Source organism: Budorcas taxicolor, chromosome 5, assembly GCF_023091745.1.
Source record: "Budorcas taxicolor isolate Tak-1 chromosome 5, Takin1.1, whole genome shotgun sequence".
Taxonomy (NCBI): Eukaryota; Metazoa; Chordata; class Mammalia; order Artiodactyla; family Bovidae; genus Budorcas; species Budorcas taxicolor.
In genome coordinates, this window is record NC_068914.1 from 93,471,199 (window position 1) to 93,484,995 (window position 13,797).

General features: G+C 42.1%; 1 protein-coding gene across 1 annotated transcript in view; it reads right to left on the reverse strand.

Moving 5' to 3' along the window:
• TBC1D30 (TBC1 domain family member 30) overlaps positions 1-13,797 on the reverse strand; it is an 88,381-nt gene that overhangs the window by 19,868 nt on the left and 54,716 nt on the right. Inside the window, exons 7-9 of the mRNA XM_052640677.1 lie at positions 13,380-13,565; positions 7,429-7,597; positions 4,668-4,836 (exon numbers count right to left, since the gene is read on the reverse strand). Coding sequence (XP_052496637.1) covers positions 4,668-4,836; positions 7,429-7,597; positions 13,380-13,565 — 524 coding nt within the window. The remainder of the gene's footprint in view (positions 1-4,667; positions 4,837-7,428; positions 7,598-13,379; positions 13,566-13,797) is intronic.

Here is a 13,797-nt window from a genome sequence, read left to right on the forward strand (position 1 = left end):
AAGAGTTTGAAAACTGGAAGGTCAACATAGCGGTACTTATTCCAGGGTGAGTTCCTCTCTTTGCTATACCGCTCTCCTGACTCGCAGCTCCATCGGTGGCATTTTTATTGCTTCCACGTGACACCTTCTACACGTCTGAACACCCATCACTGGTCAGAAATAATAACTAAGAAATTGGGTACCCAAGAACAATTATCCCCTGGAGGGAATCTGTTGCTCTCAATTTGCAAACAGCAGTACCATTGACAGACTAAAACCAAACCACAGTAGAAATGAAAGATGAAACACACAAGAACTTTCTCTGCACATTTCATCAGTCCTCAGGATATTTTCACAAAGTCTTTCCAGCCCTTCTCAGGACACTGCTGCTAGCTGGCGATTACACCCTGTTATGTTTTTTAACTTCTTGTTTTGTATTAAGGTACAGCTGATTAACAATGTTGTGATAGTTTCAGGTGAACACTGAAGGGGCCCAGCCATGTATGTAGTATGTATCCATTTCCCCTCAAACTCTCCTCCCATCCAGGCTGCCACACAACATTGAGCAGAGTTCCATGTGCTGTATAGTAGGTCCTCGCTGGTTATCTGTTTTAAACATAGCAGTTACACCTTGTTTCTTGCATTTGGTTCAACAGGTAAATAAAGACTGTCACCTGCCATCCTGTGAGACAGGTGAAACTTTAATTCTTCTTCTAGAGAGGCAAGAAAAAGGAATTACCCAAAGCAGAGACCTGGGTGTTTGTTTTATCTATTATGTCATTCTTTGCATAGCAGAAAAACTATTTGCCTTACCAATCATAGGACATACTCTTTGACATATGCTAAGGTTGGGGGATCTCCATGGAGCCAGTCAAAAAAATGTGATCCTGGGAAAACTTCAGGCTCTAGAGTTCTGTTCAGATCATATTGCCACAATCATGTATGTAAATAAATGAAATAAACTGTTGAAGTGCTGATGCAAAAATTTAGAGCAGCATGTGGGCATAAATTGAAAAGTGGTTAAGTTTATCCTGGGGGCCAGGAGGAGAGTGAGGAAGAGAAGTAATGTTTAAGGTGAGTTTTGATAAATATTCTCCAAATTGACAAGGAGGAAAAAGCATCCCAAACACGTGGATACAGGAGACAGAAGGCCCTACCCGGGGAAATGCATGTAGGTCCACAGACCACAGTGGGGGTGGCTGTACGGCCAGGGGTAGCCAGAGAGAGCTGAGGGTGGTGGTGTTGTTTAGTCACCTAGTCGTGTCCAACTCTTCTGTGACCCCATGGACTGCAGCACGCCAGGCTCCTCAGTCCCTGGGATTTCCCAGGCAAGAATACTGTAGTGGGTTGCCATTTCCTCCTTCAGGGGATCTTCTCGACCCAGGGATCAAACCCTTGTCTCCTGTTCTTTACCACTGAGCCACTAGGGAAGCTGAAGGTAGAGAGGTGCAAGAACAAATCACAACGGCCTCATCTGCCTGCTGAGCCCTCTCAGGACAAGAGTCACTGAAAGGCCTTTAATAGAGAGTGTGGGAACAGACATGCCGTTGGCAAGGTTGCCCCAGAGGCGGCACGTCAAGTGTAGGGTGTGATGGGAGGCCATAGCGGGCTGTGCCAGGCATGAGGCAACGAGGGAGGGAGCAGTCAGGTCAGAGAAGAAAGGACACATGAACGAGATGCCACTGAGACTGTGCTGATGGTCGACAGCTTACACATTCCACAAGTGCCCTTGTATGAGCAAAGGAGGAAATTTCACACTGCAGAATCAAGGTGATGGGAAGAGCCCCGTGGATACGCACGCATGAGGCCCTGATGTTACTCAGGTACACGTGGCCCGGAGATCATCCGCATGATGTTCAGGACTTTTCCGATGGACAGGTTGTGGGGAAGACGACAGGCCTGGGAGTCAGAAAGGTCCAGGGCTAAATCCCAGCTCTACTCACTAGCTGTGGGACCTTGAACTAATTGGTCAGCCTTCCTGGGGCAATTTTCTCACCTGAAAAGACAGGGAGAATAATCCTATCTACTTCATGGGGTTGTGGGGAGAATTGAATAAGATAATGTGTTTAATCTTCTTAACATAAAGACTGCAGGCCCTTTATGGTGTGTGTTGGTTGCCTTTCCTTTCACTTAATGCTCAAAACATGTGAAATTATAATGAGCAAAAACTCTGAAACATTTAAAATTCTACCAGTCTAACTCACAGATTCCTGAACTTCATAAACAGGAGCCATTTATTATCAGTATATTCACATTATTAGAAGCACAGATAATAGAGCCAAGGTACCCACATTCAAAATCAGGTCTTTCCACTTACAAACTCGGTGACATGGGGCAATTTCCTTAAGTTCTTTGTGCCTCAGTGACGACATCTGTAAAATGGGGATGATAATAGAACCTACCTCCTAGGATGACAGTGACATTAAATGAGTTAATTTTACATCTACAGTGCTTAGAATCATGCCTGTCCATTGCAAGCACTCTGTGACTATCGGATATTAAGTGTAGCTATTATTATTTCAACAGTGTGACATCCCTGGGATGACCATATTAATAAATTCTGATAGATAATGGATAGAGTAGATAGGAATAAAATAAGAACCACCTCTTTTCTTCCTGCCCCATAATTCAGTTCAGTTCAGTTGCTCAGTCGTGTCCGACTCTTTGCGACCCCGTGAATCACAGCACGCCAGGCCTCCCTGTCCATCACCAACTCCCAGAGTTCACTCAAATTCACGTCCATCGATTCGGTGATGCCATCCAGCCATCTCGTCCTGTCGGCCCCTTCTCCTCCTACCCCCAAACCCTCCCAGCATCAGAGTCTTTTCCAATGAGTCAACTCTTCACATGAGGTGGCCAAAGTACTAGAGTTTCGCTTTAGCATCATTCCTTCCAAAGAACACCCAAGGCTGATCTCCTTTAGAATGGACTGGTTGGATCTCCTTGCAGTCCAAGGGACTCTCAAGAGTCTTCTCCAACACCACAGTTCAAAAGCATCAATTCTTCGGTGCTCAGCTTTCTTCACAGTCCAACTCTCACATCCATACATGACAACTGGAAAAACCATAGCCTTGACTAGACGGACCTTTGTTGGCAAAGTAATGTCTCTGCTTCTCAATATGCTATCTAGGTTGGTCATAACTTTTAAGAACTAACAAAAAGGGGACTAGAATCAATCCAGCATACAGTCAAGTCCTGTAGTATTTTAATCCTATAAGCTAATTACTCAGCAACTATCACAATGGTTAGAGTGTGATACTGGTAATAGAGAAACTACCAATGCTCAAACAGTTTACGAGGCATTAGGTTGGAAATACATGATGGCAGAAGAGGGCTGACATCGGAAGAAAGCAAACAGGTATGTAAATGTCACAATAAATTCCCCACAGGTGAATTTATTTGCCTCACTGAAAAGCTATCTGCAGTGAAACAAAGGCAGAGGAGATTGCTACGTGCTATTTAAAAACACTACCAAACAACAATGATTTTTTTAAAATCCCTGAATTGTTAGTTGGTGGATTTTTCTTACAAAATTAAAAAATGCTGCAAGTCTCTCAGGAAACAATTTCCCATCAATAAAAAGGCTACTTAAGAGGTTTCTGAAACAAAACACTGGAAGTGATTTATAAGTTCTCTGACGTGTTGTCTATGGGTACCCACTCAAGTCATTTAAAAATAGTTCTAGGAAAGAAACATTAAAAACTTTTCTGCATCTTCAGTTAACTGTAACAATTTCATCCTGATGTCTCTCCCATTACCCAAAAGGCAGATATTTAATGTATCAGTCATAATACATTAGAGATGGGTGAAAATACCCTAGTGTTTTCAGCCCTGATACTAGACAAGAATGTAAGTGAAATCTGTTTGGTGGTAATAGATTTCAAATGGAATTAACTCTTAATGAAAGGGAAGAATTCCATGTGTTCTGATATTGACTAGGTACCAGGCACCAAGCTAGATCCCTTTATACATACTATCTCACTTAATTTTATCACATTCCACAAAATACCAACCCTGAATATTTACTGGAAGGATTGATGCTGAAGTTGAAGCTCCAATACTTTTGGATGTGAAGAGCCAACACATTGGAAAAGACCCTGATGCTGGGAAAAATTGAGGGCAGGAGAAGAAGCGGGCAGCAGAGGATGAGATGGTTGGATGGCATCACTGACTCAATGGACATGAGTTTGAGCAAACTCCAGGAGATAGTGAAGGACAGGGAAGCCTGGCGTGCTGCAGTCCATGGGATCACAAAGAGTCAGGCACGACTGAGCAACTGAACAACAACAAAATAATTATAAAGACTCAAACATAAGCCACGTTGCAGTCTTAACCAACAAACCCACACAGCTGTCTCCAGAGCTTTCAGTTCCTCTTCCGCCTAAGTCCCTCTCCCTCTCCCCAGCCAGGGTTAGGAAAGATGCCAACAGCGTGGGGCTGCCAGGACGCCAGCACTGAGGAGGACTCCAGGCCTGAAACAGCCTGCCCCCTTCTCTAAAACAGCTTCCACTTGCCCCCAACATTCACTGATGAGCCGACAGAGAGTTCAGAAGGCAAAAGCAACTGCACAGCAGTCACAACTTTCTCTTTTCCTCACATTTAAATATTGATGGCTTTACACACTAGAGAACAAAAGTGCGGTAAGGCTCTCATACCACAGTACAGAACAGGAAGGGGAAATTACTTACTCTCCCAACTTTGCCCAGATAGCCAGCGACACCCGTAGGATGATTTCCGAACCTTCAAAGAAAACTGAATCCCAAATCTTTAAAACTGTATGGTTAGGGAGACACGTAGCGAAGAGAGTCAGAAACCACTGCATTGTGAAGACATTTGTCAGTGGGGGCTCATATCCACCTGAAATAAAACAAACGCTCTACATTTCTGCAGAACTGATGGTGTGCAAGATATGAAAACACCCTCTTTCAATCTCTCATGTCCACTCAAATATTAGCTTGGCCAAAAAGTTCATTCAGGCTTTCCCATAACATCTTACAGGAAAAACCGAAAGAACTTTTTTTTGGCCAACTCAATATGTTATGATATATTTCCTGGCTGCTTTTTTTTAAATCTCTCTAAATTCTTGTTCTTTCCTTATTTGGATGGAGGTAAGGGGAGAACATCGGAGAAGGCAATGGCACCCCACTCCAGTACTCTTGCCTGGAAAATCCCATGGACGGAGGAGCCTGGTAGGCTGCAGTCCATGAGGTCGCTGAGAGTTGGACACGACTGAGCGACTTCACTTTCACTTTCCACTTTCCTGCATTGGAGAAGGAAATGGCAACCCACTCCAGTGTTCTTGCCTGTAGAATCCCAGGGACTGGGGAGCCTGGTGGGCTGCGGTCTATGGGGTTGCACAGAGTCGGACACGACTGAAGCAACTTAGCAGCAGCAGCAGGGGGAGAACATAGGTGTGTTTAATAAAAACTGCAATACTATGAACTTCACAAATTCTTTGTGACATTTCAGAAATCTTAACCTAAAATTTAATTTGAGTGTACCTACTGTGGGGCACTGAAAATCAAGGAGGATGCTCTCCCTATCAAAAACAGGATAAAAAGAAAGGATTTTAACCTCTCAAAAGTAAAAGCTGATTTCCAAAACCTCCTAAAGCCCACTTTTATTCAAATGCTGCTAATAAAAATAAAATTGCTCATAAGCAATTACTTGTTTACTTGTTAATTTATCCATAGTCCTCAGACCACAATGGAATTAAACCAGAAATCAGTAACAGAAAGAGAGCTGGAAAATCCCCAAATACTTGGAGATTAAGCAAAGTGACATTTTAAAATATCTTTAACTAAATATTTTAGTTAAAATCCAGTTGGTTAGATCCCAGTTTTAGAGATCTGGGATCCAGCTCACTTTGAAGTTTCCGAATTCACTAAAACAATAGAGTCCTCTCCCACTCCCCATTATGATTGCATAAGCATATATTTTGATGAAATATAAAAATTTAGATACTAGACTAATCCTTTCTCCAAATTACAGTCAGAAGGTACATTTACCCAAGTACAAGCAAAACAAGATCTGTCCTCCTTTATCCATTTTCTTCCTTCTTACCTACAAACAAAGAAGTATCTTTGTTCACCGGCTAGAATCTAAGGCCACCAAGGCATTCGGGCAAATGTGGAGCCCAGTGAAATGTGTCTGACTCTGGAAAAGGCCAATCTGGTCTTGCTGGAAGCTTTATGAAATCCTCACTGGTGTACAAGTATACTGCACAGCCAAATTAAATAAGATTACTCCAACTACTTGGAAGAAAATGCTTAGAGACACCTGTGTGTCACTATAATTTCCAGTGTATTTTAATCACAGATGAGGTCCTCAAAATCCTTTCAGATTTTCCCAGATTTAAATTCATGGGTCAGGAACTGACAATCATTTAAAGAAAACATAGCAAACACTGAATTTTTGGTATCTGGAGAAGTGCAAGCAGTGGGTATGATGACAGCTATGAGCTCGGGTACTTGGGAAGCTGGTGATGCCAACTAGATGGCAGAGACTCAGCTACTTGCAGAGCCACCTCCACTGCCACCTTAATCAACCCAGTCCCTTCCTTCAGGGCTCAGATTCTACCTGGAGGCCAAGAGAGCCTGTCTCCGGTAAGAACTGGTCCATTCATCTCAAGGAAGTCTAAATATCCTTCACTTCACATGAATGAATAAAAGGAGCATTAAACATCTCAGCCCAAAGGACCGCTTTTATCTCCTACAACTTTATGAAAATACATATTCTACTCTCCATAACGTCAATGGTTGAAGCAAAACCACAAGCTCGCCCAAGCTGTACCTGTAGTTCAATTTTAAAGAACTCCTATAGTTCTGATGCCAACTTAGAGCAGTTTAACTGATAGCAAGGCACAGATACCACTCGTTACCTGCTGCTGCTGCTGCTAAGTCGCTTCAGTCTTGTCCGACTCTGTGCAACCCCATAGACGGCAGCCCACCAGGCTCCCCCGTCCCTGGGATTCTCCAGGCAAGAACACTGGAGTGGGTTGCCAGTTCCTTCTCCAGTGCATGAAAGTGAAAAGTGAAAGTGAAGTCGCTCAGTTGTGCCCGACTCTTTGCGACCCCATGGACTGCAGCCCACCAGGCTCCTCCATCGATGGGATTTTCCAGGCAAGAGTGCTGGAGTGGGGTGCCATCTCCTTCTCCGATTCTTTACCTAGAGTACAATATATAATTGGTGAGCTAGTACTGGTGAAGTATCGGGCTCCTGACTGACTTTTTAACCATAACCAGTTAGAGATTTAACATCTGGCCTTCCGTTTGGGTTTTGTTTTTAGTTCTGTTTTTGTTCTCTAAAAATCTGTTTCACTGCACCAAGCTCCTACCAAGCGAAATATCTGAAAACATGTTTCACCATTCAAGGTTTAGGCTCATAGGTACAGTGGTATCAGAAAAGTAAACTATTTTCAGAGGTAAAATAGCATCGAATCATCACTACCTCCACTCTCCTTGTTTGCGGTTTTCTGAAGAGTATCCAGGTGCTGAGATAATTCAGGGAGATTCAGTCTCAAGAGGTCTCGGAAGACGGCCATATCCACGGACAGTGCCCGGAGATTGTTGACAAAATAGCTTTCGGGAAGTACCTTGTCAATAAGGTAAATCATAATCTGAGGAAAAAAGATATACAATAAGATTGCTTCACAAAAACTGCTTGCTATACTAACACGTCCTACATAGAACATATTCAAATTGGCAAAAGACAGTTAGCCAAAGCACACCATTCTTTACACGTGTCAGCATCACATGTTCTGGATTTTCAAGGCTCCTCTCCACTTCAAGGGAAGGAGCAGGTGGCATAACTGTCTAAGTCAGAGGTCCCCAGCCCCAGGGCCATGGACTGGCACCAGCCCTTGGCCAGTTGGGGATCTGGCCACACACAAGGTGAGCAGTGGGAGCTAGTGAAGCTTCATCTGCTGCTCCCCATTGTTCATGTTATGGCCTGAACCATCTCCTCTGCCCAAGCCCCATCCATGGAAAAACTGTTTTTCATGAAACCAGTCCCTGCTGCCAAAAAGGCTGGGGACCACTGGTTTAACTCATTCTGACCCCAAATCTGCTGCTGTCTAAAATTTTTAGCTGTGCCACTAGACCTGAGTTCATCCTGGAAGTAGCTGTGATGATATAATCCTCAGCCTCCCTCTGACAAGCCATGGAGCTCAAGCTTTCTCTGCATCCAGCAGAAATCTCAAGGTCAGCTCCTTGATGTCAGCGCAGTTTCATAACCTTAGTCTGAAAACTCACAGCTGGCCCATCATGGAACATCCCGACTGCAGTCAATCGCAAGATTCACTGACCATCAACCTGAGTTTTTGAACAACCGATGTCAGCTTTTTGTCCACTTTCTCTCCTGGGACAATGCAACAAATGGTACATTTTTGTATTGAGCATATGGTGCTTTTAAAATCAGATGAGTGAAAGTGAAGTCGCTCAGTCGTGTCCAACTCTCTGTGACCCCATGGACTGTAGCCTATCAGGCTCCTCCGTCCACGGGATTTTCCAGGCAAAAGTGCTGCAGTGGATTGCCATTTCCTTCTCCAGTGGATCTTCCTGACCCAGGGATCGAACCCAGGTCTCCTGCATTGCAGGCAGACGCTTTACCATCTAAGCCACCAGGGAAGCCCCCAAATCAGATGAGGTTGCCTCATATTCTTCAAATTACTGTTTTCATCCTAACTTTTCTATTCATGGTCAAGAACCACTGGAAAAACCCAGAAAAACACACCTGAGTTCTATATGTCAATATCTGGTCCTTTCCCTGTCAGCTTGAATGCTCTGTTAATGCCCTCATCCCTAGAAGACCTACACATTTCCCAGAACACAGGAAAAGCAAAACTAAGAACAAAATCATAGCTGGCCCTGTACAGTGGTGGTGAAGTAGCTGTCTCACAGTTTTTCACAAAATACTATTTTTTAAAAAAATTATCTCCCAGATCTGCCAAGGGCCCATTTTCCCCTCATCCTTGACTTGTAGCTTCTACTTTCAGGGTCATAGTTTTGACTAAGTCAACAAGGGTGGGAATATCCTCTCAAAAAGGCCTCCCTGCAGCCTATATTACAGGAGTGACCCAGTCCCGGGAATCACTTTAGCTTTCTTACACAGAGACAGAATTTACCAGGTAAATGTATCATCACCCTAGAAATAAGAGCTCAGCAATAAAAGTAAAATATTCAGCTTATGTGGAGGGAGGAAGTCCTTGAGGAGCCAGGCCAGTTCAGGGGGAGGACAGATTTTTAGCAGAGCTGAAGGCTCTGTCAGGGACCTCACACTCTACAGGTAAGAAGAAGAGGAACTGGTGGGATCACAAAGACAAAATTTAAAGTAACAGTCTATTATTATGCTTTTCATTTAGAGTAAGTTACATAATACCAAGAAAGATTTTTATGAATTATATAAATGAATTTATAAGGTTTTATGAAAAGATTATAATCCCTCAAAATTATATGAAAACTAGGAAAAAATCCAAGTATCACAGTAATTCTTCTAACCCAATGAAATTCTCTGTCCAAAGGCATCTCAAAGTCTAACACAAGACATAACAGCCAGTTATGTTGCTCCACCTACTCCTGTATTTCAAAGAACAAATATTAGATTAAAAAACAATAGGATAAATAATGGCAGTGGAACAAAGATAGTCTCGTCAACAAATGGTGCTGGAACAACCCTACACTCTCCACAAAATGTAACTCAAAAGGGATCATGGACCTAAATGTAAAACACAATACTATAAAACTCACAGGAGATAAATATAGCCTAGATGACCTTGGATATGGGAATGACTTTTTATATAAAATACCAAAGGCACAATCCATGAAAGAAATACTTGGTAGGCTAGACTTTATTAAAATTTAAAACTTCTGTTCTGTGAAAGACACTGTCAAGAAGATTAGAAGACAAGCCAGAGATTGGGAGAAAATATTTGAAAAGACACATCTGACAAAGAACTATCACCCAAAATATACAAAGAACTCTTAACACTCAATAATTATAAGAAAACAAGCAACCCAATTAAAAAATGGACCAAAGACCTTGACAGATACCTTACCAAAGAAGATATGCAGATGGCAAATAAGCTATGAAAAGATGCTTCATATCACAGTCATCAGAGAAATTCAAATTAAAACAATGAGATACCACTATGCACTTATTACAATGGCCAAAATTTAGAAAGCTGCCAACACCAAATACTGGCAAGGATATTGAGTAACCAGAGCTCTAGATTTGCTGGTAGGAATGCAAACTGGTAAAGCCACTTTGTAAGGCAGTTTAACAGTTTTTTATAAAATTAAGCACACTCCTATTATACAATCCAGCAATCGTACTCTTTGGTATTTAGCAAAAGGAGATGAAAACATATCCACATAGAAAACTGCACGTGGATTTTTATAGCAGCTTTATTCATAATTACCAAAACTTGGAAGCAACCAAGATGTCCTCCAGTAGGTCCAGAAAATGGAATATTATTCATCACTATAAAGAATTAAGTGTGCGTGCAAGCTGTTGCTTGGTCACGCCCAACTCTTTGTAACCCCATGGACTGGGAGCCTGCCAGGCTCCTCTGTCCACGGAATTTTCCAGGCAAGAATACTGGAGTGGGTAGCCATTTCCTGCTCCAGGGGATCTTCCGGACCCAGGGACCCAACCAGCATCTCTTATGTCTCCTGCGTTGGCAGGGGTATATGGAAAATCTCTGGTTCTTCCTCTAAATTTTGATTTCAACCTGAAATTGCTCCTTAAAATGAAGTATTAAAAAAAAATAATGGGGAAGCTTCAAATTTTTAAGAAACAGTGAAATCTGTTTTTAACTATTTCAAAACTTTGTTTTTTTACTATTTTAAAAACCTAAGTTACTAAGAAAAAAACAATACATGCAAAAAAGCAGGGAAAATGGTTTACCTACTCTGATAAACTATTTATTTCCCTATTAACGAAAACTCACCGAGGCCAAAATAGCCCCTGGAAAAACACTAACATCCAATATTTCCCTTAGCATAGGAACTATCTTCAGGAACCCAACCTTCCTCTGCATATTGAATGTCTAACCACAAGATTCCCAAATGATGATGATGTCATTTCATTCCACAGAGTTCATTTTCTTAGAGGCAGAAATATAAATATTCAGTTCCTCAGCTTTGTCTAATTCATCTTTTTATGTGAATTTTCAGTTTCTCAAGCGTCACTGAGATTCATGATTTGATTGGCATGTACATCCCATATCCCAAACCTCTCCACCCTACTCTCTAACCAGAATTGTTCATTTCAGCTTTTCAACTAAACAGTTCTCATTCCATAGTCGTGCAAATTACACCTGGGGAAAAAACGAAGTAAAGCATACAGAATGAGTAAACAAAATTGCTTTTAATAAAACATGTGCTAAACTCATGAATTTGATTTGCCACTGCCTCCCCACCTTCCACCCCTAACTATGTGATACACAAGTAGCTTCAAAGCTGCTTCCTTAAATACATGAATGGAAAGTCTGAGAGGATGAATACAGATTGAGATCATGTCAGGATGGATTTATAATTAATTCCAACACAATGTGTATAAAACCAAGAGAAAAATGTGTTCATTTTTCCATATGACATTAAGTGAGTTACTGAGACTATCACTAAGGTATGCACTATAATTAAACAGAATTGGGAGGAGCGGGACCTTTAATACAAAGACTAAGTATTTATCCCATCCATCACACAACACTGCAATCAACAACAGTTTCAGGGTTCAAATACGAATTAGCAACCCTATCTAACCCCAAGCAAATAAGGCAGTGGCCATCCTCGACACTTGAAATACTTCATTTCTCATAAAGACTTTTTGTGGTGACTCACTGAGTCATATTCAGACCTATAAGTTTAACTTACTAGTGTCCCATCTCAAAATGTTTCCAGAATTTTTTTTTACTAAAAAAAGGCCCTAGACATCAAAGATGAAAAGATAAGACGTATCATTCACTTTCCAAACCTTTCTCCACACAAGCACCTTTCAGCAGACATTCACTTGCAGCCTATTTCCTTCATACCTCACCCCAGATATGAAAGCAATCTGTTAAGAAGATCCAACCAGGGACTTTCCTGGTTGTCCAGTGGTTAAGACTTCACCTTCTAATGCAAGAGGTGCAGGTTCAATGCCTAGTGGGGGAGCTAAGATCCCATATGCCTTGGGGCCAAAAAAAAGCAAAACATAAAACAGACGCAATACTGTAACAAATATCAATAAAAACTTAAAAAACCAACCAGAATTAAGTATAACAAATAAGGCAATTTAGACCATGACCCCCCAGTCTATACCTGCTAGTAGTCACACTCTTGTATAAGCCCTTCCCCTTAAACAGGAGCTGGACCTAGTGACTGACTTTTAATAAGTAAAACATGGCAGAAGTTTCTGTGTGGCACAGGGAGCTCAGCCTGGTGCTCTGTGACAACCCAGATGGGTGGGATGGGGTGGGAGATGGGAAGGAGGCGCAAGAAGAAGGGGACATGTGTATGCTTATGCTGATTCATGTATGGCAGAAACCAACACAACATTGTAAAGCAATTATTCTCCAATTAAAACTAAATTTAAAAAAATAAAACATGGCAAAAATGATGGACTGTCACTTCTAATTCTAGGCTGCACACCTGTCACACAGTCCCCTCTGACTTGCTCCTTCTCTTTTACTCTCTTGCTCACTCCAAGGAATGCCAGCCACCATGCTGCACAACGGAAAGGCCCACAGAGCAGAGAACAATATTCAGCAAAAAACTGAGGCCCTCAGTCCAACCATCTGTGGGGACTGAAATCTTAGCAAGGATCACAGGAATGAACTTGGAAGCCAGTGCTCTTCCCACTCAGTTGAGCCTTCAGATGAGACTAAAGCCCTAGCTGAGAGTACAGTGAACACAGGGAACATGGATTCAGTACCTGGTTGGGAAAGGAAGATCCCACATGCTCCACAACAGAGACAGAGAAAGAAAGATCTGTTCCCCCACCTTTATCCTCAAAAAGCCGTGTGTGTGTGTGGGTGTGTGTGTGTGTGTGTGTGTCCTGGAGATGCAAATGGCAACCCACTCCAGTATTCTTGCTTGGAGAATTCCGTGGACAAAGCGGCCTGGTGGGCTAGTCTATGGGGTTGCAGAGAGTCGGCCACGACTAAGCAACTAACACACACACACACACATATATGTCCTTACATGTCTCATAAGGGAGCTAAAACATAATCATTCTCCTCAAATTTGGCAGCTATAGAAGTTTGTCCTGTGACCAGGCTTTAACTTGTGAAAATCATGGATAATTAGAAAGATACAGTAAATACTTTGGAAGGAGGTGGGGCATCAGGGAAGAGAAATCACAGCTCCAGTATTTCACTCTCTGAAGAATTTCAGTTGCTTTCTTCAAAGTCTGATACTCACTTTCAGAGCGTCGCCTTCGTTGCCTTCCACCACTTCCAGAATCAGTGCAGCCAGGATGTTAAAGCCTTGGCAATACCCAACATTCTTGTTCCATCGGGCATAAGCCAGAAGGACGCGCTTCAACACGACCCTGTCCTGCTCGGCCTCCTGGCCACAGTACGAACTGCAGCCTGTGCGGTGAAGATCCTAAAATAAGAGGGGAAACAATACTTTTTAAAATAACTCCTTATGCTCTCTCTAAAAGAAAAAAAAAACTTTCTTTTTTCCTTTGTCTCAGCATTAAGTCAGATTATCAAAATGGATTTTAGTTTTTAAAATATATAAGCAACTTATATACATAGACCAAAGCTTGTATCTTTTAGTTTTCTAATATGCTGAGGCATTTTCAAGGGGAATTTCAGTCAGGCAAATTTTCTAC